Source organism: Protopterus annectens, chromosome 10.part0 (assembly GCF_019279795.1).
Source record: "Protopterus annectens isolate FY-2018-M chromosome 10.part0, PAN1.0, whole genome shotgun sequence".
In the NCBI taxonomy this organism is placed as follows: Eukaryota; Metazoa; Chordata; order Ceratodontiformes; family Protopteridae; genus Protopterus; species Protopterus annectens.
In genome coordinates this window covers 11418914-11445174 of record NC_056744.1, presented here as the reverse complement: position 1 = coordinate 11445174, position 26261 = coordinate 11418914, and the positions used below count along the sequence as shown (strand labels likewise).

Here is a 26261-nt window from a genome sequence, read left to right as displayed (position 1 = left end):
GCAGGGAACTAATGTAAGTGGGTGGCGTAAGCCACCAACACATTCTGGCTAGGCTTATAAATGCTTTCTGGCAGATAGCCTAGTACCTACCTATGAACACAGGTTGAACTTTGCTAGGCTTGAAAAGGCCCTGGAGCTGTTAGCCTCATAATCACCTATGATTCTATGATCTCTCTTCCCAGTCCTTCCTAATCTCCTCTGATTGATTCTTATTGTTATCATCCAATATTTTATATGCTCTACTAATTTTTTTCTTTCTTAATGGCACCTTCTGTTCTAGTTTCTACTAAAAACTCTACCAGTGCTGGTCTGTCATTTAGGACCAATCTCTTTCTTTCTCTTTGCCTATGCTCTGATATCAATCCTTGATATGGAAGGCATTATTTAACCTACACTTCAAATAAGTTCTTGGCATCTTCCATTCTATTACCTTTCCGTCTATAATTCTTTGCTCCAAGTAACTTGATTCCTTTGCCAGTTTTCTCCAATATTTTCCCGCCTCCTCTTGCCTATTGTCTGTCTCTAACTGCAGTCATTCCTTTCAGCAGCATCTCCGTTCTCCATTCCCTTTTTGGCTTAGTTCTTAGGAGACCTTCTGCAACTTTATGAATATAATATTTTGTATGATTATTGTTGTTCTCCTTAAAGGTCAGCATCCAAAATCCCAGTATCTCCCTGTTACTTGAGCTTCCTCCCTGTGTCATCATCATCTCTTTCCACTTTGAATTATAGTTTTCTGCTTGTGCTGTGTATGAGAGCCTTAATTTTGTTGCTCTGAAATACCCCTTTCGAAACAGGTAACTCCAAACCATGTTCTGTTGGAAGAATCAGCTTATCCCACTTGACTGTTGCTGTCTTCATATCCCAGATATAATCCTTCAGCTCTTTATTAATTGCTGTCCACAAGTTCTCCTCTGGTTGATAAAAATATGCCCCACCTGTGTATAAGACTAAAGAGACTAAGAACATTTTAACTGCTTGTATCTTACTATCAATATCCATATAACAGGGCTTCCATTTTCTCAGTTTTTTTGTATTAAATTTTGTTTAGTTTCTTCCCACATCTCCTTAGCTGCCACACCAGTATCATTTTTAATCCATACTCCTAAATACTTCCTTTTATCATGTCCCCATAAATATCGATATTGCTAAACCAGTTCTTATGTGGATACATAATTTATCGTTATTGCTTTTGTTTTTGCTTCATTAATTTTGTATCATGAAAAGGTTTGAAACTGTGTCAATATGTTCGAGAACACTTTAATTTCTGTGTCTGGTTTTGTCATGTGTAAAATAATGTCATCTGCAAATAGAGCCAGCTTTTCTTGACTACCATACCAATTATATCCTTGAATTTACACAACCCTTATTTTCTTTGCCCATGGCCCTAAATGTAATGCAAAAAAACAAGGAGGGAGAGGTCACTCCTGCTTGGTTCCTCTGCTCAAGGAGAGATTAACAGAGAGGACCCCACCCACTTTAATTTTCACCTCTGTCCTCGTAATCAACCTGATAATTTTATCAGGGAATGCAAATGCTTCCATTGCTCTGCTCATAAAATCCCAGCTTACTCTGTCAAATGCTTTCTCTGCATCAAGAGCCACCACCAACAGTGGTATTTTCTTAGAAAAAACACCACTAGTCCACAGGGACTAACTGACAACATAAAAATAAAAAATAATACCGGGCCACCAAGGTCAGTCGCTTCACTTTGTTGTAGAACCAAATAAGTGCTTTCGCCAGGTACAACCACTGGCTTCTTCAGAGTCATTTGGTCAGTTGACAGAAAACTTTAAATATCAAACTCCAGTATCCAAAAAAACAATCAAGCATACAAAAATCGTGATGTCATACACATATCATTCCTACTTAAAGGACCATACATTTAGCTAGATAATAATTAAAGCAGTGTCTAAATCTTATTTAAATTATGCACATTTAAAACAATATGGTGACATTACATTACAAGGCAGGACAACATATTTTTAAAACTCTTATACTATATTAAAAACATTTTAAATATACACATATTACAGAACACGCCCAAGCCTTTAAATCATATTAGCCCTGAGTTTTAAAATGGCCATTAAGGAGGTACTGTCATTTAACACAGGCAAGCTCAAAGCATTCAGCCTGAGCTGCCATTTTAGTTCCTTCACGTCTACTTCAGTGTTAACATCCCCCCTTCTTTCACTACTGTGCACTCTGTCCACAACAAAAAATAAAAACTTTTTAAAATTCACACAAGTTTTGCTGTGTAAATAAAGTGCATTGTGCTTGTTCCTATTCTTCATACATGTAAGATGTTCCGAAATTCTATCAAGCAGCCTGCGAATGGTTTTACCAATGTAAAAACCATCACAGGCTGTGCAGGTTGCCACATAAACAAGTTTAGTAGTGTTACATTTGCATTTCCCAGGACATGATATGGAAAATGTATAGTCTCTTTTACATAAATATGGACCATCATTTATAAAACTACAATGACCCGCGGTGGTGGTGCTGCGGTAGCGTTGTCGCTTCACAGTAAGACGCTGTCCGGTTCGATCCTCAGCTAGGGCATCTTCGGCGTGGAGACATGCGTGAAAGGGCGTCCCTTCGTTGAAGGTTGTGCATCAGGACTGGTAACTCGGCACATAAAAATCAACTACCAATCATTAGCGGACCGGAGTTCCGCTGTGGCGACCCCGAACTGGGAAAAGCCGAAAGAAACAACAACATTTATAAAACGACAATATCTACACATGTCACATTTTGACATTAATGATATATTATATTATATTTCTTCCCCTCAGAATTTATCTCGAGGATGTTTTTAATATTCTTACCCCTACCATACACTATCTTTGGTTCTTTACCCAAGATAGCTTTTGTAGTATTGTTCAGACAAAACCTCCATCCATTGTTCAAACTGGAAATAAACTGAGGGGCTAATGCATTATACTTCAACACAAATACATCTCCAGACATCTTGTTGTTAACCTCATCCTGACCAAACACATCGTCATTTTTCAAAATTGGGGTGTAAACTTTTTCCTTTTTCTCATGATCTCTTTTTTAACCTTTAATAGTAACTTGAGGGGGTAACCCCTCTCAAGAAACATACCAATCAATTTAAAATTTTTCTTCCTTGGAAACTATGTTTTCACCTACAAGCCGAGGTGTTCTCACCATCTGCCCTTTTATTATACCTTTTCTTTGTTGGAAGGGATGGCAGCTGTTGAAGTTTAGCAATGAATTAGAATAGGTATCCTTCCTATAAATATTGCTACTCAGCCCTTGTGGTGACTTTGTCAATGTAATATCCAAAAAGTTGATCTGATCTCTATGCCAAGTATGTGTAAACCTAAGAAAAGTAGTTGTACCGTTCAAGTACTCAGTAAACTCCCCAGTTTTTGTATCATCACCTTTCTACAGGATGAGTATATCATCCAGAAATCTGTTGTATAACATAAGAAAAGAAGAAAAACAGGCTGGAAGGAAGCACTCAGGTTCATAATTTCTTCATGGTTTAATGGCACAAAATAGTAGAGGAGCTCCTTTACTATTTTGTGCCATTAAACCTTGAAGAAATTATGAACCTGAGTGCTTCCTTCCAGCCTGTTTTTCTTCTGTTATTGGTGGGTTACAGTGGTTGGAATTCCCGTTTTTACTACTTTGGTTGCTGTTGTATAACATAATACTCTCCATGTTTTTGGACGGAAAAATAAAGGAGTTCTCCCAAGGAAGTAAAACTAGATTTGCGAAAACAGGGGCACATCTAGCTCCCATCGCCACACCCGTTTTTTGCTGAAATGTTTCCCGCTCAAAACTTAGGTAGTTGTTTTTTAAAACTAATTCCATAAGTTCTACCAATAAATTTATCTTAGTTTTGTCAATCTTATTACTGTTTAATAAACTTTCATAAAACATGGTTTAACCTTGGTCATGGGGTATTAGTTAACAAGGTAATAATGTCCACAGTCAAAAACACATAATTTCATTCTTTACAGCTCTCAGGCATTCCAAGCAGTGCCAGGAATCCTTTAAAATATGCTCGGCCTCCTCCACCGCCACCTTTGACCATTTGTCCACAAAAGAGGCAAGGGGTTCCGTTTTGGAACCTCCTGCCTCCACAATTGGTCTAAACGGTGGATTGTAAACATCTTTGTGGACTTTTGGAATGCCAAATATGACGGGTAAAACCGGGTGTTTAACTGTCAAATAATTGAATTCAGTTTCGTAGGTTCATAGATTAGTACTAGGCTAACTGCCCTTTTGGGCCATTTGAAGCCTAGCCAGTTCCCCCTTGTGAGAATCAAACCCTGCACCTTGTGTCTTTAAGGTAAACACCTTAACCATTATGTCATCCTCCCACCGCTTCAAAACAGGTAATTCTAAGCATCCCCTGAAATAATGCATCCTGTAAATATAAATCAATGTTTAAATATACCCTATTGATCTCATTTTTAGAGGCCCTATAATAGGTTTCATCATCATTTAATATGAAATTCATCCTTGAGCTATAATCCATTACAGTCATGACCACCATCCCTCCACCTTTCATGAACCTGTAACCTTTGTTGTTAACAAGGTCTCTCTCAATGACTCTTTCATCATGGGTGAGGTTATCACTCCGTTGTCTATTTTCACCTAGAATTTTCCTAAATTGATTGGCATGTTTCTTGAGAGGAGTTACTCCCTCAAGTTACTGTTAAAGGTTAAAAAAGAGATCATGAGAAAAAGGGAAAAGGTTTACACCCCAATTTTGAAAAATTGTGTTTGGTCAGGATGAGGTTAACACCAAGATGTCTGGAGATGTATTTGTGTTGAAGTATAAAGCATTAGCCCCTCAGTTTATTTCCAGTTTGAACAATGGATGGAGGTTTTGTCTGAGCAATACTGCAAAAGCTATCTTGGGTAAAGAACCAAAGATAGTGTATGGTAGGGGTAAGAATATTAAAAACATCTTTGAGATAAATTCTGAGAGGAAGAAATATATCATTAATGTCAAAATGTGGCATGTATAGATATAGGTTCATAGGTAGGTACTAGGCTATTGGCCCTAGGGCCTATATAAGCCTAGCCAAATGGTACCCTGACTTTTGCCACCCAAGAAAATTATTTTCCTGTGTCCCTGTCAAGCAGAGCCACAGAAGTGATCCCCGGGGTGAATTTCTTATTTCCCATCCATATTGTCATTGTATAAATGATGGTCCATATTTATGTATAAGGGACTATACATTTTCCATATCATGTCCTGGGAAATGCAAATGTAACACTACTAAACTTGTTTATGTGGCAACCTGCACAGCCTGTGATGGTTTTTACATTGGTAAAACCATTCGCAGGCTGCTTGATAGAATTTCGGAACATCTTAGATGTATGAAGAATAGGAACGAGCACAATGCACTTTATTTACACAGCAAAAATTGTGTGAATTTTAAAAAGTTTTTATTTTTTGTTGTGGACAAAGTGCATAGTAGTGAAAGGGGGATGTTAACACTGACGTAGAAGTGAAGGAACTAAAGTGGCAGCTCAGGCTGAATGCTTTGAGCTTGTCTGGGTTAAATGACAGTACCTCCTTAATGGCCATTTTAAAACTCGGGGCTAATATGATTTAAAGGCTTGGGCGTGTTTTGTAATATATGTATATTTAAAGTGTTTTTAATGTAATATAAGAGTTTTAAAAGTATGTTGTCCTGCCTTGTAATTTAGTGTCACCATAGTGTTTTAAATGTGAATAATTTAAATAAGATTTAGACACTGTTTTAATTATTATCTAGCTAAATGTATGGTCCTTTAAGTAGGAATGATATGTGTATGACATCATGATTTTTGTATGCTTGATTGGTTTTTTGGATACTGGAGTTTGATATTTAAAGTTGTGTCTGTCAATTGACCAAATGACTCTGAAGAAGCCAATGGTTCTACCTGGTGAAAGCGCTTCGTTATTTGGTTCTACAAATAAGTGAAGCGACTGACCTTGGTGGTCCAGTTTTATTTTTTTTTATTTTTGTTTTTGTGGTATTTTCTTACATTCTGCTTCCCACTGGATCATCATTGTTCTTTTTATGTTGTCAAATGTTTGCTTCCCCTCCACAAAACCACATTGATCCATGTGTGTCAATTTTGGTATCTCTTTTGCCACTCTTTTAGCCGTTGTAGACATAAACACTTTATAATTATGATTTAGTATTGAACGGTCCTGTACTTAACTGGATCTGATGCATCTTTACCTAGTAGACCTACTACCGCTTTCTTCCAAGATGTTGGTACTGCTGCTCTTCTTTTAAATACTGTTAAACAAAACCTTCCAGATCTTCAGCAGTTTTTTTCCCTCCTAGCTTCTAAACTTCCACAGGAATACCATCTAATCCTGGGGACTTTCATGTAGATTGGTTATACATCACCATTTTTATCTCATCTCCTCCTATCCTGTTAGTAATTGAGCCTCCTCTCCCTGTAGCCTTGCCATATTTAATTTTTCCATAAACATTTCCATTTGTACCTTTTCTTGATTTCCATAGTGCTTTGCTTTATACAGACTTTCACAGAATGTCTGAAATATTAGGATTTCAGGTGAGCCTTGAGAAATTTTCTCTCATTCCATCTCATAGGATAATATGTCAATAGTATTTCCTAGATACATATTTGACGATGACTTTTCTTCCACAGGACAAAGTGGAGTTCTACAAGGGAGTTTCTGACATTTTCCAACCAAAGTCTAAGAACTGCCAGGGGGATATCTAAGTATTCTAGGTTTATGTTTTCTACAATTCTAATGGCTCCTTTAGCCAGACTTTACATGAAAAAGATTATGGCACTCATCAAATCAGCCTAGACCCATTGCAACACACCTTATCCTTTCAGATGTCAGTTTTGGGGTTTGTTAAAAGTGAGATGCACTGGAGGGTGAATCAGTTGTCTCTCAGTCCAGGCCTCTCTTTTCAGACATAACTTTGAGTAAAACAGGTTGTACAACAACAAAAAAAATCCTAGCCAAGATTAAGAACTGCTACACCCAGCATGATAAAACTGCTTTTATCAATCTAAACAAACAGAAGTACATATTACATCTACTAAAGTCAAATTTGAGGTAAAGATAGCTCCTCCAAGCACAGGACCACTACAAAGCTTTATTTAGCTATGTCAGGTACCTCAAAGGCACCACACTGCATAGATGGGCCATGATAATATCCCAGGATGCCTCCAAGTAACCTAAAACATGGCCTATTGGGAGCACTGGAGTCATAGTTTATCCATAGCGTCCAGATTAGCTTTGTGATACAAGAATGGAGAACTGCAACTGTCATCCCTCTGCACAAGGGAGAGGCTTCAATGGTCCCTGTGAACTACAGACCTGTAGGTCTGACTAGTCTCATATGCAAAGCCATGGATATCATAAACATGATTAATAAGGACATAGAAAACCTTCAAAACTGGATCCAAACTGGTTTGTTTTTGTCAAAGGCAAATCATGCCTATTCAACTTGTTGGACTTCTTTGAGAAGGTCACCAAGGCAGTAAATGAGAGCAAAGTGAGGCATTTGATATAGTACCCTATTAGGGCATTGTAAACAATCTCAGGGATATGGGCATAAACCCCTGTGTTACACACTGGATAGCCAGCTGGCTCTCAAGTTAAACCCAGGAAGTTAGGATAGTGGGACAGCCTCCACAAAGAGGCCAATCACTAGCAGAATTCCACAGGGCTGTGTTCTGGGTCTGCTCCTTTTTGGCATCTACTTCTCAAAAGTCAAGGCCAAAGTCAGAGGCCTCTGGCTGACTAAGTTTGCAGATTGCAAAACTAGGAGCTGTCATAGCATTCCCTCAAGACACTAAGTCCTACAGGAAGGACTAATGCAGACAAATGACTGATGCCAAAGCTACTGCTTAAGACCCAATGCCATGAAGTACATAGTATTACACTTTGGGAGGTCAGCTACCCTAGGAAAATACCTCATCATTAGCACACCCCTAAAAGTAGAAACAGTAGTAAAGGATTTGGGTACATACGTACACAGTAATCTGGCTTTCGACAATGTGCATCTAACGTGATAAGGAAATTATTTTGAGTTGCTCATTTTATAAGCAAGAGCATGGCATCTAGGTCCAAGGAAGTCATTGTTCTACTTTATTCGTCCCTCTTCCGGTTCATAATTTAGTACAATGCCACCTTCAATATGTACCTGACCAGGCATAGGCAACAACTGGAAGATCCACTGAGGTTCCTCACAAAAAGTATACAGCTTGCCCTTTGCAGATCACTTCAAAGGTACAATCTCGCTAATCTTGTTTTCTGCAGACTGTTGAGTGGCAATCTATGCCTGGCATGCAGTGCATCCCTGGATCCCACTCTAATGGACTTTTTTACATGTCTGTAAAACAAATATCATCAGAATTACTCAATCTAGGGATTTAAACTTTGCTTGCAACACAAATGAGCCGTATTGGAGGACAGGTATGTGTCTCAGAGAATTCCCCTCCACTGGAACAGGCTTCTCATCTATGTGAAGCAGAGCTCTTCCCTAAGCCTGACTCAGTGGATGGAAAATCAGAAGTACATTCCCGGTGTAGCACCTATGTCTCTAATAGAAGCAGTCTATAAATCTTGCTCTAGCTTACATATACTGCTTAAAATAACCTGTAAAGCTTACAAATATGTGGGATACAATTGGGATACTTGACTAGGCTTATAAAGGTACCAGTGGTCATTAGCCTAGTTTACACCTATGAATCTTAGTCTGTAAACACAGATGGCCTCATACTTTGCTTGGGGAACTGTATCCAGTGGGGTGAAAATCTAGGGGCTGTAGAATGAGCAGGAAAAATTCAAACATATAAATATCAAACGGAATTATGGCACTAATAAATGGTCTTGTATCTCTAAAGCATCTCTGGATTTCAGGCCATTCGCTAGTAATCACAGACAGCACCACAGTGATATGGTACATAAACAAGCAGGGGTGAACTAGATCCTACCCTCTTTTGCAGACTAATTATGGTAGCCTGGAAACTAGCAATTCAGCACAATCTCTCTACAGGCTACATACATCCCATCAGAGCAGAATATTGTAGCAGACAAGCTAAGCTATGATAGACTACCTATGAATGGAAGTTGTACAGTGGGGTCTTACAGGAACTGATCCAGCTGTAGGGAATGCCTCAAGTAGATCTGTTTGCCTCCATTCACAAAAGACTGTCAAAGAAAGTCTGCTATGCGCAAAGGCATGGAAGAGAAATTCTTTCATTTTCATGGTCTGGGATGTTTCTGTATGCCTTTCCATCCTTTCCTCTAGTAATCTGGTTCTTCTAAAGATCCAGAAGGACTCTCCAAGGACAATTTTGGTAACTCCCTTTTGGCCCAGGCAACAATTATTTTCCCAGCTTTTGAAAATGGCCAAATGCAATTACCACAAGTTTTCAAACAGGATGGATTTTTTCACAAATACATGGGTTCATTGATCCACCCCAACCTTCAGTTTCTTCAACTCACTGCCTGCATGGTAGCATTTTAATACTTTTTAGGTACCTATTTTCTAAAGATGTGCAGCAGATATTAAAAGAGGCTAAACCTGCTACTAGAAAATCATGTATGGCTAAATGGAAAAAAAAATCTAGTTATCAAAGCAAGAACCAGGATATTTTAAAGCTCAAGCACCTCTGGTTCACTTCTGGCAGTCTCCGGCTTGTCTGCCCATGGACTCCCCCTTTCTGTTCTGCCTCAAATGAAAGAGTTTTTGAAAGGGGTTTTACATATCCATCCGCCTAGAAAAAACAGATGTCTTAATTTAGTATCCTAGTATCTTGCACTTTTTCCTTTTGAAGCTGCATTTGAGGCTGATTTTTGAAGTTCTTATTGTAGAAAACAGTCTTAACTTTTGCTCTGACATCTGCAAGAAAACTGAGTTACAAGCCCTTATGGTGATTCAGCTATATCTTATCTTTCACAAAGATAAGGAAACTTTAGGAATAAATGAAGGATTAGTTCTCAAAGTGGTTTCAGAGTTTAGAATGAGGCATGCTATTCATTTCACTTTTTCTTTCCAAAACCAAAACGTAAAGGCAAAAGAATTGTATATGTACTCTGGCTGTCCACAGACAACTCAGATATTACATTAACGAGACAAAAACGGAATTCTAACCAGCTATTTATTTCTAATGCAGGTATGAAAAAGGGGCAATCAGTTTCTAACTGGCTGTCTCATGCTATTGGTTTTTGTTGTTCAGATCATAACAAGACACTTCCAGGCAAAGTCATGTCTCACTTTACATGGGTTTTGGTTACTTCTGCTCCTTATTCATAGGTTCATAGATTTCCATTGGAAAGGGGTCGACTCTAGTAATATTCTAGAGGCAGCAATTTGGTCTTCTTTGCACACATTTATGAAGCACTATGAACTGGATTCATTCTCTAGGTCAAGAGTAGGCTTTGCTAGTGGTATTCACCAAGGGCTTTTGGAGTCTGATTCTTCTCTCCCCGCCCCTTGACACCTAAGCTCTGGTATTCATCCCATATAGGTTAGGTTACTGCAATAGCGATATAATGATTAGTACACTTGTGTAAGTGAACATAATGGTAGATATTCAAGTAGATCACTGTTGCAGTGAAAATACCATCCCTCGTCTCCCCTTCTTTTTTTGTCATCCCTTTCTTCTCTTAGCACATACTATCTGGCAAGGCTGTAACCTCCCTTGTTCTGAGACAAGAAGGTCTGAGATTTTAGTGTCCTAACCACTATCTTTGTTCTGCTCTTCTAGAGCTGTGTAGATGTTAGGGCTTGTGGAAGGTGCTCTAAGGCTTTAGAATCTGGCCAGTCGTCTGATCCTTGGTAGGATATTTTCCATTTAGTTAAGGCTACCACAGCAGTGATCTATTCGAACATCTACTGTTACGGTAAGTTTACTTACACAACTGTACTTTATTGCTGATTGAAAACTTGATCCATCTGACTGTCCATATAATGGTCTGTATTGCTCAAAAAGATTCTGTTAACTGGGACAAATAAGTCATTTACTGTTATGGTGAGTACATCACATAACTGTACTTTGTCTCACAGTGAATCATTTTAATCTTGACAAGCTGCAGTAATCTTAATTGTCACTTTAGTGTTGTATCATTAACTAGTAAACTCAAATTGATTTTGCGTCATGCATTCTTTACCCTTGGGTAGTGGTTTGATATTGCAGTCAACCAGCCTCTACTACTCTGTGACTACCACCCAAACCCATACTACCAACTGAGGCTAATTAATGCAGTTCATTAAATGTACAATTTGGACAGACTGAATGAGTTGAATACCATAAAACAATTTCAGGGTCTAAGGAATGAGATCTGATGATGTCCTTTTCATTCTTCCTCATGAATGAGCCTCTGATCTGGCTCTGACACATTTACAAGACATAGGATCTGAATCTTGAGCTTCTCCCTCTACCCACAATGCTCTATTCCATCCCCAACTCCTCAGATCTCGTTTGCAACCATCATGTCAAGACACAGATCCTGCTGTCGAGCCACGAGTGTGAATTTTGATTTTTATGTTGTAAACTTTGGGTTGCTCTTTTAGCTTCTTACAGTTTATGTAACTTAATTCTAGCCTTTTGTCTCTCCTCCTCTTTTGGTTAACTTGTAAAGTTCACTGGCATTAGGGTGTGTTGTTGTGCTTTCTTTTTTACTTTCCTTTCTAAGTGCCCTTTGGCGCGTCCCATATTTCTGTAAATAATTTATATATATAAAAAAAAGTGTGCTAATGGATTTAAAGTCTTCTCATATCTGAGTGTTTAAAGTGAGTAGTAGTGTCTGTAGCGGCTATGCCAGTCCTTGCAGAACCTGTTGTGTTTTTTACTATAATTCTTTTTATGTTTTTGTAGCCATGTCTGAAAAACCCTCGGATTTTAAGAGATGCACTTCTTGTGGGCACAAGATTCCCAATTCTGATGCCCACAAGAAGTGCATCTACTGCTTGGACCCTGAGCATCTGAGGTCGGCCTGTGACATATGCGCTGCCTTTAACCCCAGGGCCATCTCTGAAAACCGCAATAAGCTAATACTTGAGAGCTTACTTCCAGCCTCTTCATCTTCTTTTCCAGGGGCTCAAACCTCCTCAAAAATCACATCACGGCTCCAAAGAATCCAAAAAGAGGGCCCTTACAGAATTCGCCGAAGGTTTCATTGTAGCATCCTCAAAAATTGGCTTTGGATCCAACCTCTTCAGATCCGAAGACAGTACCATCTCCTTTGGATCCGCAGCCCTCTTTGGATCCAACAGAAATGATAACCATCTATAGTTTACCAGTACCTTCCACTTCCTGCTCGGATCCCAGACCTTTGGATCTGATGGCTAGGAATCAATAAACAGAATTTCTGTTAAAACCTTTTCTCCAACTTTACCCTTGGAGTTGTTTAACACTCCTAGGAAGCATTCCAGGCCTGCAGCCTACATCCTTGGCATCATCCAGATTCTTTATGTGCTTCACTGAGGCAGAAGATATGGGACAGGATGATGCAGAGATTTCTCAAGGCTCAGATCAAGATGGGAGGGGAGTCTTGCCAAATCTGTCCCCTCTCAGATCCGTGTGTGCACCTGCTCAACCAATACTGTCTCCTTCTCTGACAAGACCTGTGGTCTCGGAGTCTCAGAATCCAAAATCCCTGAGAGGTTGCTGCCAGTTCCGAGGGGTTGGCTTCAACTCCGACTTTGTTAGATACGTCCCTTCCCCTCTTGACAGCTCTGGTTTGATTCTCTCCAGAGGGCTCGTATCCAGGGTTGGCCCTGACCTCTCGTCCTTGGCTGCCTCAGCTCCAAGGAGAAAGGGAGACGTGTCCCCTGATCTGTCAGCCTTCCAGGTAGTGGAAAGGGTCTTCTCTCTGTATAGAGAGCTGTCTTCTCATAACTCTGATCTTATCCCTCTCCCTGCATCGGGTCTGAGCTCTAAGCCCATCATTTCTGCTCCTAAGTGTCAGACAGCTCTGGGAAGCCTCCACTCTCACTCTGCAGTGGGATTCTTCCTCCTTTTGGCACCTCCCTCGAACACAACATGGAAAAGGTACTGCTGAAGAAAACATGCAATTGGAGACACACAGACTCCCCTATGGAGTCTGTCACTGAGGACACCGACTTTGATGAGGGAGAAGGATCCCCTCAGTCACCACCTGATGACGTCTCCTTTGTAAACATTCTGGAAATCTTTAAACAGAAGGATGGCCAGTCTTCCCAATCTCCTCCCCCTGAGGAGTCAGTGTTCCTGAAGGCTTTCAGAGCTGGCCCATCTACGTTTTGGGTGACCCCCCCACCCCCACCCCCCGGTAGATGAACTTATTAATTTAGTTTTCCACCAGGCTTGGAAGGAATCAGACACTGTCAGCCCATCCCCAAATGCCTGGATAAATTTCTAGTCTCTCAGTCAGGTGGAAACCATTGGAGTAAGGGTGTCCCTGTTGATGTCATAGTTGTGGTGGCAACCACTAACAAGGAGCTAGCCGAGCAAAGCTCCTATGTCCATCCACTTAATAGGGAGTCCAGAGCAATGGACAGATTTGGGAAGCACGTTTACGCATTAGCCATGTTTGCACTGAGGTTGTTAAATTACCTGGCACATTTTACTCGTTCACAGAGAGATTTATCTGTGAGCTTTCAAACTCCATCACCGAGTCCATGTCTGCGGAGGATCTCAAGAAGTTTTCTCCCCACTTGGCTACTGTTTCATCTGTTGCCAATTCACTGATGAGGCTCCGCACAGTGGAGGGTTCCTCACAAGCAGCTGGTTCAGGCATTGCTGTTAGGGGACATGTATGGATGAGGCTATGCAACTTTACAGAACCGTTCAAGGCGTCTTTTGTTAATGCCCCCTTGATTGGCTCTTCCTTGTTCAGGCCATCGGTGAAGGATATGCATACCTGCAGCAAGCAGGAAGGAAAGACCCTGTCTGCCATTAGAATCAAGTTTTCTACCCCTCAAAGAACATTCCCTAGAAATCAGTGAGGTTGGGGGAAAAACGTGGTTCCAGAAATCTCAGGGACCTTTTCAAGATCCGCATGGAGACATTTCCTCCAGAGGCAGAGGAGGATGTTTCAATGGCAGATGTCGCTCCAGAGGCAGACTGAGTCCGCAGAACCAGGGCTTGAGCTCCTGAACTGCTGCCTGAGTGTCCATCCCTGGAGGCAGTCAGGGTCATGCTTCCCTGCACCTGGACGCCTGGACAAATCTTACAAACAATGCATGGGTGCCCAGCATAATATCCAGAGGTTACTGCATTCCCTTTTCTCTTCACCTCTTGTTACAAGGAAGAAACTCCCTGATGTTCCACTCAGTCATAGGGAATATGCAGCTCAAGAGGTTCATAAGCTGCTACAAAAGAGAGTCATCCAGGAAGTCCCATCCGAAGGAATAGGATTTGGAACTTATTTCCGCTTCGTTGTAGTGCCAAAGAAAACGGGGGACCTAAGACCAATTCCTGGATATAAGCAGTCTAAATCAGTATGTAAAGAAGACAAAGTTCCAAATGGTTACAGTTTAATCCATACTGCCTCTTCTGTACCAGGATTATTAGATGTGCTCTATAGATATTCAGAATGCCCACTATCATATTAAAATAGGCAGGTGCTCCAGAAGGCACCTGCGCTTTCGCCTGGGAGCCAGTCTCTACCAATTCAGAGCACTGCTGTTTGTAGTCAAGACAGCCCACCCGGGTGTTCACCAAATCCATGGCAGACATGGCAGCTCACCTGAGGCTCAAAAGATTCCAGATGTTTCCCTGTCTTGATGATTGGCTCCTCACCATCCCAACCAGGCATCAACTACTACAAGCCAGGGTTTACTTGCTTCAGATTTCCAACTCACTAGACATCACGATAAATCTTGCCAAATCAAAACTGACTCCTGTAAAGACTCTGTAATTTATAGAACCTCATCTGGATACTACAATTCAAGTCGCTTCATTACCTATTCATTGCATCATATCTTTGAGAAATCAGGTATGGGACTTACTGTTTTATCTGTCCCCTCCAGCGAAATCAGTGCTGCAAGCTCTTGGGTCAATGTCAGCTGCCATTATTCTAGTCCCTCTAGCAAAATTCTTCATGCGAATCTTCCGGTGGACTTTGGTGGTTCAGTGGTCTATTCTTTGCTGTCCTCTATCTGTTCCCATCAAACTCAGTCCAATTTGCAAACATGCTCTTCAGTGGTAGAGCCAGTCAAATGACCTGTTTTTGGGCCGGCCGTTCTCTCTTTCTCCCCAATAGCCACAGTGACCACAGATGCTTCCCAACAGGGTTGGAGGGGAATTTCAAGGGAAAGATAGTCCAAAACACATGGTCCTTCTCGGAGACCAAGTTGCATATCAGTGTCCTAAACATGAGAGCAGTCCTTCTAATGTTGCAAGCCTTTCAGGTCATTTTTCCCCTAGGGATTATTGCAATACACACAGACAACATGTCGGTAGTCTGGTATGTCAACAAACGAGGATCCTGCTTCCACCCATTGTACAGAGAGGTCATGTGGGTCTGGGAATAGATGATCTCTTCAGATTGCTGTCTAATTGCAATGCACATACTGGGGAAAACAAGCACACTGGAAGACAGACTGAGCAGGTCCATTCTGATGCCTCAAGAGTGGTCCCTCAAACAGTAGGGAACATGATTTTCAGCTGCTGGGGCCAGCCTTGCTGTGATCTGTTTGCCTCTCTCCTCAACAAGTTCAGCAAGTACTTTGGCCTGATTCCCCCCTCCAGGGGAATCACCGAGGGATGATCTGATTCACAATTGGCCCCCACGTCTCCCCTATGCCTACCCCCACTCTTCCACTGATCCCAAAGCTCCTACAGAAAGTAAGCAAGCTGAAGAGCTCAGTCATCCTCATTACCCCTTTCTGGCCTCGACTGGTATGGTTTCCCCTTCCTCTGGTTTCACTTGAAATATCTTCCATGAATACTGGAGTCCACTGTGGATCTCTTATCTCACCCATCAGAAATCCAACATCCCAATGTTCACACCCTCAAGCTGTCTGAATGGTTTCTCCACTTCCAGTGATAGTAAGATGGTTTAGGCTCACTTCCCCAGTTCATGAAATTATCTTGGCCTCTCATAAGGCCTCCACCAAGAAAGTCTAAAAGGTGTTCTATATGGGCTTACAAAGAGAGTAATGATCCTTTCTCAGCTCCTACTTCTGCCATCCTTCTTTTCTCACTACTCTTTTTAAGGATGGGGATAGTTTTTTTACTATTAAACTTCAGTTAGCAGCCATATCCAACTTCCATGCTGGAAACAAAACGTTTTCTCTGACAACTTCCAGATTATGTAAAGCTTTCATGAAGGGAGTTTTTCTCCTTAGACCTCCAATATCGGATCCCTCTTCTCCTTAGGATCTCATGGTGGTCCTCCCAAGGGTTGACCCAGAAACCCTTTGAACCAGCAAACAAATGCAATATGAAGTTTCTTTCTTGGAAAACAATATTTTTGGTAGGTATCACTTCAACACATACAATTTCTGAGCTCCAAGTCTTATTGGCTAGGCCTTCTTACATTATATTCCATAAAGGTAGGGTGCTATATGATCCAAACCTTCTTTTCTGCCTAAAGTGGCCATGGAGACTAACATTCATCAGTCCATACAATTGCCAATTTTCTTTCCAAGCTTTACTGTTAAGGGTAAATATATGCTGTATCTTCTTGATATTCATAGACGACTATGTTTTTATCTTCACAGAGCAAAACAGTAGAGGAAGTCTGATCAGTTGCTTGTATCCTTTTCCCGTAACCACTTAGGTTAAGCAGTTCCCAAAATTACCCTGGCTAAAAGGATTGCTGATTGTATTTTGCTGATTTATTCTCAAAAAGATTTGGAATTGCCTTGCCATCCTAGAGCTCACTCCACTATATCTATGACTACTTCTTCAGCCTTCTCATCAAGAACTTCCATTGACGATACCTGTGCTGCAGCCACTTGGTCAAAGACTCGTACCTTTGTTACACATTACAAAGGGATGTTTTCTCCAGAAGCAGAGCAGTATCAACAGTATCCTTCCTTGAGGGCCTCCTGAGAGTTGTGTAGCTGTGGACTTTGACCCATTCTCGAGGAAGAATGAAAAGAACAACATCAGAATTGGAAGTTATATACTTATCATAACTTGCCATCTGTGTTGTCCATTTTCATTCTTCCTCACCTTCCCTCCCAGCCATGCCCTGGCTTTGTTATTCTTAGAAGGGGCTTTGGATGATAATGAAACTCTCCTGCTCCAGGTTGGAGCCTCGATCTTTTCTTTTTTCTGTTATGTCTCTATTACACAGTGGGCAGTAAGGTAGCAGTTTCGATCTGAGGAGTTGGGGATGGAATATAGCATTATGGATAGATGGAGGAGTTCGACATTTGGATCCTAAGTCTTGTAAATGTGGCAGAGTCAGATCCAAGGATCGGATCCATAACCCATTCGTGAGGAAGAATGAAAATGGACAATACAGATGCCAAGTTATGGTATGTACAGAACTTCTATTTGTTTGTGGGTTAACACTTTTTTGTACTGATCCAAATACATTAGTTGATATCATTATAGTGCACTGTGGGCCGGGAAGAATACTTTTGTCAGTTCAGTACACTTATTAATCCATTCATAATTGACCAACATAATAGTAGGTTAGGTGCAGTGATAATACCGCCTCTAAGTTTGAAATATTGGTATGTGCAAAATGATGCTGGTAAAGAGCTATAGTATACTGAGTAATGCCAATATCTGTTTCTGTGTACATGGTTCAGGGTCATTTCTTATTATGCACTGTTTGGAATTCTTGGGGCAATTTTAGTATCCATTGTGTCTTGCAGATCTTGCCGGTGTATTAACTGGATTAGGATAGAATTATGTGGGACCTGTGAGTAATTAGCAGCCGTCTACTTTATTCTGTTTTAACCATTTTTTTCCTCCTTCAGGGTCAGAGTTCGTTGCCAGAAACGACAAAAGTTGCAGTTTGAAACAAAATTAGGGATGAACTCACCATTTTGAATCTCATTTGTCTTCCTTGGAGCTCAGCCATGAGCAGGGCCAGTAATATGCAGGAGATCTGAAAGACTACAGCAGCAGAGTAGGCGCAACGAAAATTCCCAGAATCTGCAAGAAGTGCACAAGAAGCTGACTTGAAGAGATGTCCCTCACTGTATGGACAATGTACTTTAATGTTACAAAAAAAAAAAAAATCAAGAAAGCATGCAGGTTGCACTTGGCGAAAACTCACAGAGGGTTTAGGGTCTGACTGTTCTGCTGAACATGATGGAATTATCAAGGCAATATACTTACTTGGTCACTTAAGGGTCCCATTATCTTTGTTTAATTTATTATGCATGCCTATGAAGTGTACATCAAAAGCTATTTCTTTAGAACAGCTTTATTTCATCTGAATGTTTCTTTTTAGGGGTTAAATGGAGAATATATTTAGGAAGACAACTTGTGATGCAGCAGTTGTGTTCAGTCGAATATAAAAGAAATAACTGTGCCTTTTTTTTCTAAAACAAGTGTACGTACACTCTTAATGGACGAGGATGTAACAGCACACTTAATAGCTTAGGCAGAGTTTGACTACCTGCTGTCTTTCTGCCTGCTATCATATTAATTTGGCGTACATGCATTAAATTTACAATGCTTTTTTTTTTAAACTCCTTTTCACATTTCATTGCTGAAAGATCATGTGCAGCAAATCACCTCCCAGAAAGAAAATTCAAGAAACTCAGTGTCACCTGTCTTTATGTAGTCCCATGAGTCTGATTTAACACTTTAAATTAGTAAAAAAGATGTGTATATATATTATTTTAGTTTGTGAAACTATGCCTAGAGAGACATTCTGGTGACATGAGTGAGTGGGATTCTCACGCAGATTATGGCCACCTTTTGAATATTACATTAATATACTGTGTTTAACAAAAATAGTCATAAAAGGAATTTTAAATGACATTTAGCATTTGCTTTTAATATAGACTAATATCCACACTTCATCATTCTGTACTATTTTTTTCCATCATTCAGTAATATTATAGTACAGGTACTGCTTGTCATGATTATACAGCCTAATGAAGAAATTATGAAATTACTCTGCATTTACAGTAGGATCACAGACTCCAGTGAAATTTTTGCAGCCATTTTTGTGCCTTTTTTAAAATGTTAGTTTAATTAAAAAGGCCACTGGACCATCATCATTGGCATCTTCTAAAAAAGAAAGGAAAATCCCAGATGTCAGTCAGTGACATCAGCTGATTGACAACTGGACAGCTAGGTACGTTGGGTAATGAGGCTGCTATTTAAAAAAATAAACTACATCAAACTATATCAGATTGGTAATTTTATTATACATCAGTTGTACAACTACTTCAGTTATGTTCAAAGCCTTGAGGGAATGGGATTGTTTTGCTGTTTCCCGTTTTATGGCATTATCTGTGATCTTCATGTAATGTCAGATAAACGGTGGCTATTTGTTAAACAAAGATTCAGGAGCAACATTTACTAGTCTGTGCATTTCACTATAGACAATACAGACCAACAGATTTTACTTTTTGCTAATAACATTATTTTTTACCCAGTTTTAATTTGAGTGATTAAACATATTAGATGTCACTGGTGTGTAAATCAGTGTTGAAATATTATTTAAAAGTAAAATTAGGTGTCTTGGTTCCTGGCTGCATTGCCTTCATTGAGTGCTGTTCTTTCTTCATTGTAGTAGGAAAAGGGGAGGGAGTAAGCTGGATCTGTGTTTAGTGACTGAACCCACTGTTTTGGACAGTAAAAGAGGAGCCTGAACACACTGTGGCATTGCCAGAAATAGAAGACTGTCATAGTGAAGAAGTCATTACTAGCAGATATTGCAGTAGCTAACCTTAATCCCAGTATTTTGTATTTTAGAAAGCTTTCAAGCTGAAGCAGTAGTCTTATCTGAATGCACACATGAACATTCTTCAAGGTGTACTCACTTAAGTAGTAAGTACTTGTAAAACAGCCAGGTGACAGTCAGATGTGTCTGCAAGCTTGTATCTGCTTTTGAAGAAACAACAGACAGTGGTACTGATGGTCAATGAAGACTGGAAAGCAAGTAGCTTAGCGTATAAAAACTATTCCACGCTTTCGTCTCAACAGGACTTCTTCAGAACAGACAAACCAAATCAAAATAACCACAGTAATATACTAGGTTCAAAATAATGTAGACCAATAAAAAAACCTAAGCAATTAATTAATTAAAATTACACGTAAATTTTTAAAAAGAAAGTCATTATGAAGTAAGGAGGTCTAAGAATCACAGAAAGTTAATTAAAATGTCCTAATAGTTAATTTCCTATATTTAAAAAAAACATTTAATATTAATTGCATTATTCAGACCGGGCTTTTTATCAGCCCCTAATATAATCTGCCAAGCAGTTTCTTTTTGTTCCATTATATTCTTATAATCACCACCTCTGGGGTCAACGAGTACTTCTAAAATAGAGAATAAAAATTGTTTATATTTTGTACATTCTGTAGTATGTTTGTATAGGGCATTATTAGAATCTTTACTCTTGATACTATATGCATGTTCTCTAATATGCTCCCTTAAAGTACGTGTTGTCATCCCCACATAAAATGAATTACACCCACTACATAGCCCAGTGTACACTACTCCCCTACTTCCACAAGAAAAATGACAGGGACTGGTGTAGTATATTCCAAATATGGTAGAGAAATATACGGTCCTTCTGAGATAAACCTACAAAAATTACAATGACCACATTTAAACATCCACAGTTTAACATTCCCAGTATACTTGTTTATCTTATTGCTACTTCTCTCAAGAACATTTTTAAGACAGTTTGTGTTTTTGTACACAAAATTAGGTTTAGGGCCTAAGATGTTAAGTAGATCACTATTGCCCTCCGCAATCTTCCCATTTTTCTGCACAATTTCTTTAATACCTTTGCAGCCCACAGTCATATCCAAATTGCAGACAGTACTGTTAGCAGATCTGTTGATTCCATTAACTTGTTTACTACCAAAAGGATGTTTAAGTATAGCTGGATATAACCTGTCCCTTTTGTCCAAAATATCAAGTTGCAAGCCATTAAGGTAATCTCAGTCATAACCCCAATTTAAAAAACATAGAGGTAATTCTAGAAAACTCTTCTTGCAAATCATACAGGGAAGTAGTCATCTGGCAAGCTCAGATGTACTGTCCCTTAAGGATATTCTTTTTAGTAAAGAAAGGATGGTTACTTTTAAAATGTAAGTAACCATTTGTAAAAGTTTCCTTTCTATAAATCTTACTATCAAAACATCCAGATACTTCATTCCAACCAAGACTAACATCTAAAAAGATAATCTGATGTCCACAACTGCTCTTGACAAATTGCAAAAAAACAGACCTTGAATTAAGGTCATAAAGAAATTGTTCACATACATCATAGTTACCTTCTAGGACAAAAATCATAAGTATAAGAAAAGTTAGAGACAAACTCCCTAAATTTATCTAGGAAGTCCCAAGAGTCATTCAAATAGGACCCTAACCCTTGTACAACAGGATTTAAAAAGAAATCTATGAGTAAAGCTAAGCCCTCTGTAGCTGAGTGTGGTGCAGAAACTATCGGCCTAAAAGGGGGATGGTCTAAAGACTTAATGAGTTTTGGGAATGCCAAAAAGTGTCCCAACCTTGGGGTTTTCCACCAAACAGAAATTGTAAGTGTCAAAATCTAAGCTTTGATTCATAAGTGCTTCATAAAGAAATGCTCTAATATATTGAAAACTATGGTGAATTTCCGTAACATTTACGTCTATGTATCCTTCAGGATTACTGAGTAACTCGAGCATGACAACATTATATTGTTCCACTGTCATAATCACAATGTTGCCCCCCCTTATCACTTTTCATGTATCTCAGATCGTTTCTATCGACCAGCTCTAATAAGGCTTTGCGCTCAGGTTGGGTTAAAGTATCATACCATCTACTACCAGACTTTTTACTGTTCAAAAAACAATAAATATCTTAAATACAAACTTCCTCAAACACTTTAAGGGTTTGATTCAGTGTCGGGGTATAGCAAGATGGTTTACATAATTTAGAGTTACACAATTCAATATGATGTAGCAAGTAATTCAAATTAAGTTTAGGAACAAACTGTTTAAGATCAATAATAGTTCTTGAAAAGTCCACCTTTTTTGTAGGAACGAAGTTAAAGCCATTACCTAATACGCTCAACTGGTGCTCCTCAAAACGAACACCTGATAAATTAATGATGCTAAATTTATTATCAGAAAAGCTTACTGTTCATCATTTGACAATTCGGAGGTAATTAAACCTCTCACCTTCATATTCCGAGTCCTCACAGATCTGTTCTCTCGTTTCGGCAAAAAAGCCAAGATTTTTGAACGTGCACCCACAACGTTTACATTGGAAGAGGCTGTATTGCTTATTGCTTCGTTGGTAACAGAGATTTCTCCAGTATCTGCCTCTTTTTCCTTCTCTGAATGAATAGTGTTTCATTTCTCCACCCTAAAAAGCCTCGTAGCCAAATTAGAGAGCTGTGATTGGTTAACTTGGCTTGTGACCCAGCGTGGTCTGTTAGAACTACTCTTGTGGGCACATCCACCTTGCTTTGGAAAACCAGGGGTGTTTTCATTGACAAGACCGGACTTGTTACTTTTATTTTTGTTGTTTTTTATTTCTGAAACAAAATTAATGTAAGCAAATACCTTCTTCGTAAGCGTTCACATCCCTCAAAAGTTTGTTGTGATTACGCTCAGTAACTTCAACTTCATGTACTCCAACCTCTTTAAGTAGTTGGTCAAACACACCATCTGAATGGAAATCTCTCATTAGCGTGCAAAGTTCATCATCTATCTTGGTGATGTCCTGTTTTAATAAGGACATCTTTTTGTGATTATTATCTATAAGAATTTTAAGCAGCTGCAAACCTGCGGTGTTAAAAAAAAAAAAAAAAAAAAAAGTGGTAAGTTCATCAAAAATGGGTCAGTGACAGTAATACCATTAGGGCATTTGAAGAGCCATAAGCCCTTTGGATCAATTTCCAACTCTATGCATCTTTGAAAATACCGGATTTGTAAGTCCAAAGACCGGTATTTCTTTAACAATTTACATAAACTGTCACATTTGTTATTGAATTCATCTGTCCTGGCCTTGGTAATTTTATAATCAGCCTTAAGGAAAGGGTCAAACCTGTTATCCAGGACAGATCTAATGTCATTGTACTGAACAGGTTTAATGTTAACTGTTTCAGACGTACCGTTCTCTCCAGAACCACTGGAGGTATGCAAGTCTTCACTGTTGCACGCTCATCATCAGAACTAGGAATTTGTTCAACAACTACATTCTCTTTGGTAACCAAAGTCTTTTGAATCTCGTTCAAAGAGGTTAATAACAAATGAAAAATACCATTTTCACCCACCGAAGGTGTAGGATGTATTGTAACATCCAAAAGTGGATCACTTTCTATCCCGGCCATCAGAAAACATGCAACAAAAAAACTAAAACCAGTAAAGCGTGTAGCCAATGTCCAAAAATACACCAAGAAACAACAGACAGTGGTACTGATGGTCAATGAAGACTGGAAAGCAAGTAGCTTAGCGTATAAAAACTTTATTCCATGCTTTCATCTCAACAGGTCTTCTTTAGAACAGACAATAAAACCAAGTCAAAATAACCACAGTAATATACTAGCTTTAAAATAATGTAGACCAATAAAAAAACCTAAACAATTAATTAAAACTACACTTAAATTTTTAAAAAGACAGTCATAATGAAGTAAGGAGGTCTAAGAACCACAGAAAGTTGATTATATCTTCCTAATAGTTAATTTCCTATATTTTAAAAAACATAGAAATAGAAGACAGTCATAGTGAAGAAGTCATTACTAGCAGATATTGCAGTAGCTAACCTTAATCCCAGTATTTTGTATTTTAGAAAGCTATCAAGCTGAAGCAGTAGTCTTATCTGAATGCACACATGAACATTCTTCAGGGTACACTCACTTAAGTAGTAAGTACTTGTAAAACAGCCAGGTAACAGTCGGCAGATGTGTCTGCAAGCTTATATCAGCTTTTGCTGTGATGAACGGATACCACAACCGAATGGCTTTGCAGACCTCTCCCCATATGAAAAGTCCTTTATTGCTGCAGGTGAAAACACTATATCCAGGTTTAGTATCACAGTACTGAGTGGGTTGGTATTTTTTTTTTTTAATTCTTGCTTATTGGCAGAAACTTCAAGAAAGGTCCTGTAGATATTTCTGTTTTTATTACACCAATACGGTAAATTCTCCAGGGCCCATCTCTGCAGAAACCATGTTACCAGCTTTTCTTTTATGTAGGTTGTTCACTGCTACCATCCCAGGTTCTGTCCTGACACACACACTGTGGAAACATCTGCCTTTCTATTGTTACAGAAAGGTGTTTACATATGATGCCAAAAGAAAAAACAAAGCAAATACCTCCCAGGTATGATAAGCATCTCGTTATCCACCCTTGGGTGATGTAGTAGTGCCTCTTGGTGGTCTCCTAGGATGTAACCTTAGTAATAACTTATGAATCTATATTCATGAGTAACGCTTTCACTGGCATTGCTGAGTTTGCCCAGCTCCTTTACAAAATGGCTTACCCTTAATAAAAGTGCATCTATCAATGTGACCAGTCTACATTTGAGGTTAGCTTCTAACAGTGATTTAGATAAGATGCATCTCAAACGGCATCTCTTAAAGGACCATTCAGTGGGTAATTAGTCAAAGGACAGCTAACATGAGGGAGGAAGGGGAAAGGTTTAAAGAATCAGAAGTCATGACCTCACACACAGCTCCTTCTAGAAGTCTGCCAGTCTTTTGGTTGGATTTGTCCCACTACTGCTGATGGTCACCTTTTTATTCAAGAAACTGACTAATGGACTTGTCTTTTGGATGTTCACCTGACCTATGAGGAATGAAGTCGTGACAAGCATTATTTCTTAGGAATAAACACCGGAAATTGTCCTTCTCTTTTCTGCCATTCTGTGCTGTTAGGGGGCGTTCATTCATCATAGTTAAGTGAGTTTGGGACTTGTCTTCTTGCATTTGTGTTCAGACACTGGTCCCAAGATATTTCCACCCTTGTTTTACCCCTCAAGCACCAGTCTTATTTTCACCATATTAGATAACTGATCCTTTCTGGGCCTGGTTTATCCCTCAGGTCATGTTGCCTGTAAATATTGGGAACATGTTTTAGTGTGGTGGTAGGTGACAGTGCATTATAGACAGTACCTTGGAACTAAGATTATAATTGTCCTTATCAAGATAAAAAGGGGTGTGTGTTTTACCTTATGGTAGCAGAATTCTATGAAGGCTTTGAAATGTGAAGGACTTGTACATTATAATGTAGAACAGTCCTGCTGTCCCTTTGCTTTTTGCTGAGCAAAGTATTTGGGCTGCTTTAAAAAACTTTTATCTATAACACTAGAAACAGTGCTCATCAGGAAGACAAAACTGAAGAAAAGCTTCACAGTAGTGTCCATTGCATGAAAAAAATGTGGAGGCAGCAGAAATGAGTAGAACATTGTGCAGTTTTAGCTATAAAGTTGTTTTTTTTTTGTGGTGGAGTTAACAAATAGTCCACTTACTACAGAAGCAGTCCTGATAAATTTGATCATCGCCTGGAATACTGGCTTTACCACTTACAAAATTAGCATGATAAGACCAGTTTACAGATGAAGCATCAGAGTCCAGGCCATAATAGTGCAGTATAGATCAGTGTATTTTGTTTTAGTTCCTTGAAACATCACAGTGTTATATCAGATTAGACTTCACATTCTATAGCTCAGTATTATTTCATATGCCTCTTTTACTGCCCAGTTTCCATATCAGTTTCACTACAGTTGTGACCAGTGCAGAACATTTATTAATAAAAAATATTGTTATACTGGGAAAGGGTGGCCGCGGTGGTGCAGCGGTTAGCATTGCCACCTCACAGCAAGAGGTTCTCTGGTTCAATCCTCAGCTGGGATGCCTTCTGTGCAGAGTCTCATGTCCTCCCTGTGGTTGTGTGGGTTTCCTCCAGGTGCTCCGGTTTCCTTCCACATCCCAAAGACATGCTATAAGTAGATTAGATACTCTAAATTGGCCCTAGGCTTGAGTGTGTGCGTGTATGTGCCTTCTGTGGAAGGTTGGGCTGGCAACTCGACACCATAAAAAACTCCACTGCCAGTCATGAGTGGACAAGTGATCCGCTGTGGCGATCCCTAACCGGGAAAAAGCCGAAAGAAGATTGTTATATTGGGAAAGAAGTGCTGGTTGTTCTGTAGCATT

The 26261-nt window shown here is 39.5% G+C and overlaps 1 protein-coding gene across 2 annotated transcripts in view; it reads left to right on the top strand.

The window, feature by feature from the left end:
- TMEM94 (transmembrane protein 94) overlaps positions 1 to 25920 on the top strand; it is a 2655014-nt gene extending 2629094 nt beyond the window's left edge. For both annotated transcript variants that reach the window (XM_044084945.1, XM_044084944.1), the window contains one exon: positions 17901 to 25920. In XM_044084945.1, coding sequence (XP_043940880.1) covers positions 17901 to 17973 — 73 coding nt within the window. In that variant the 3' untranslated portion in view covers positions 17974 to 25920. The remainder of the gene's footprint in view (positions 1 to 17900) is intronic.
- The last annotated feature ends 341 nt before the right edge of the window (positions 25921 to 26261 follow it).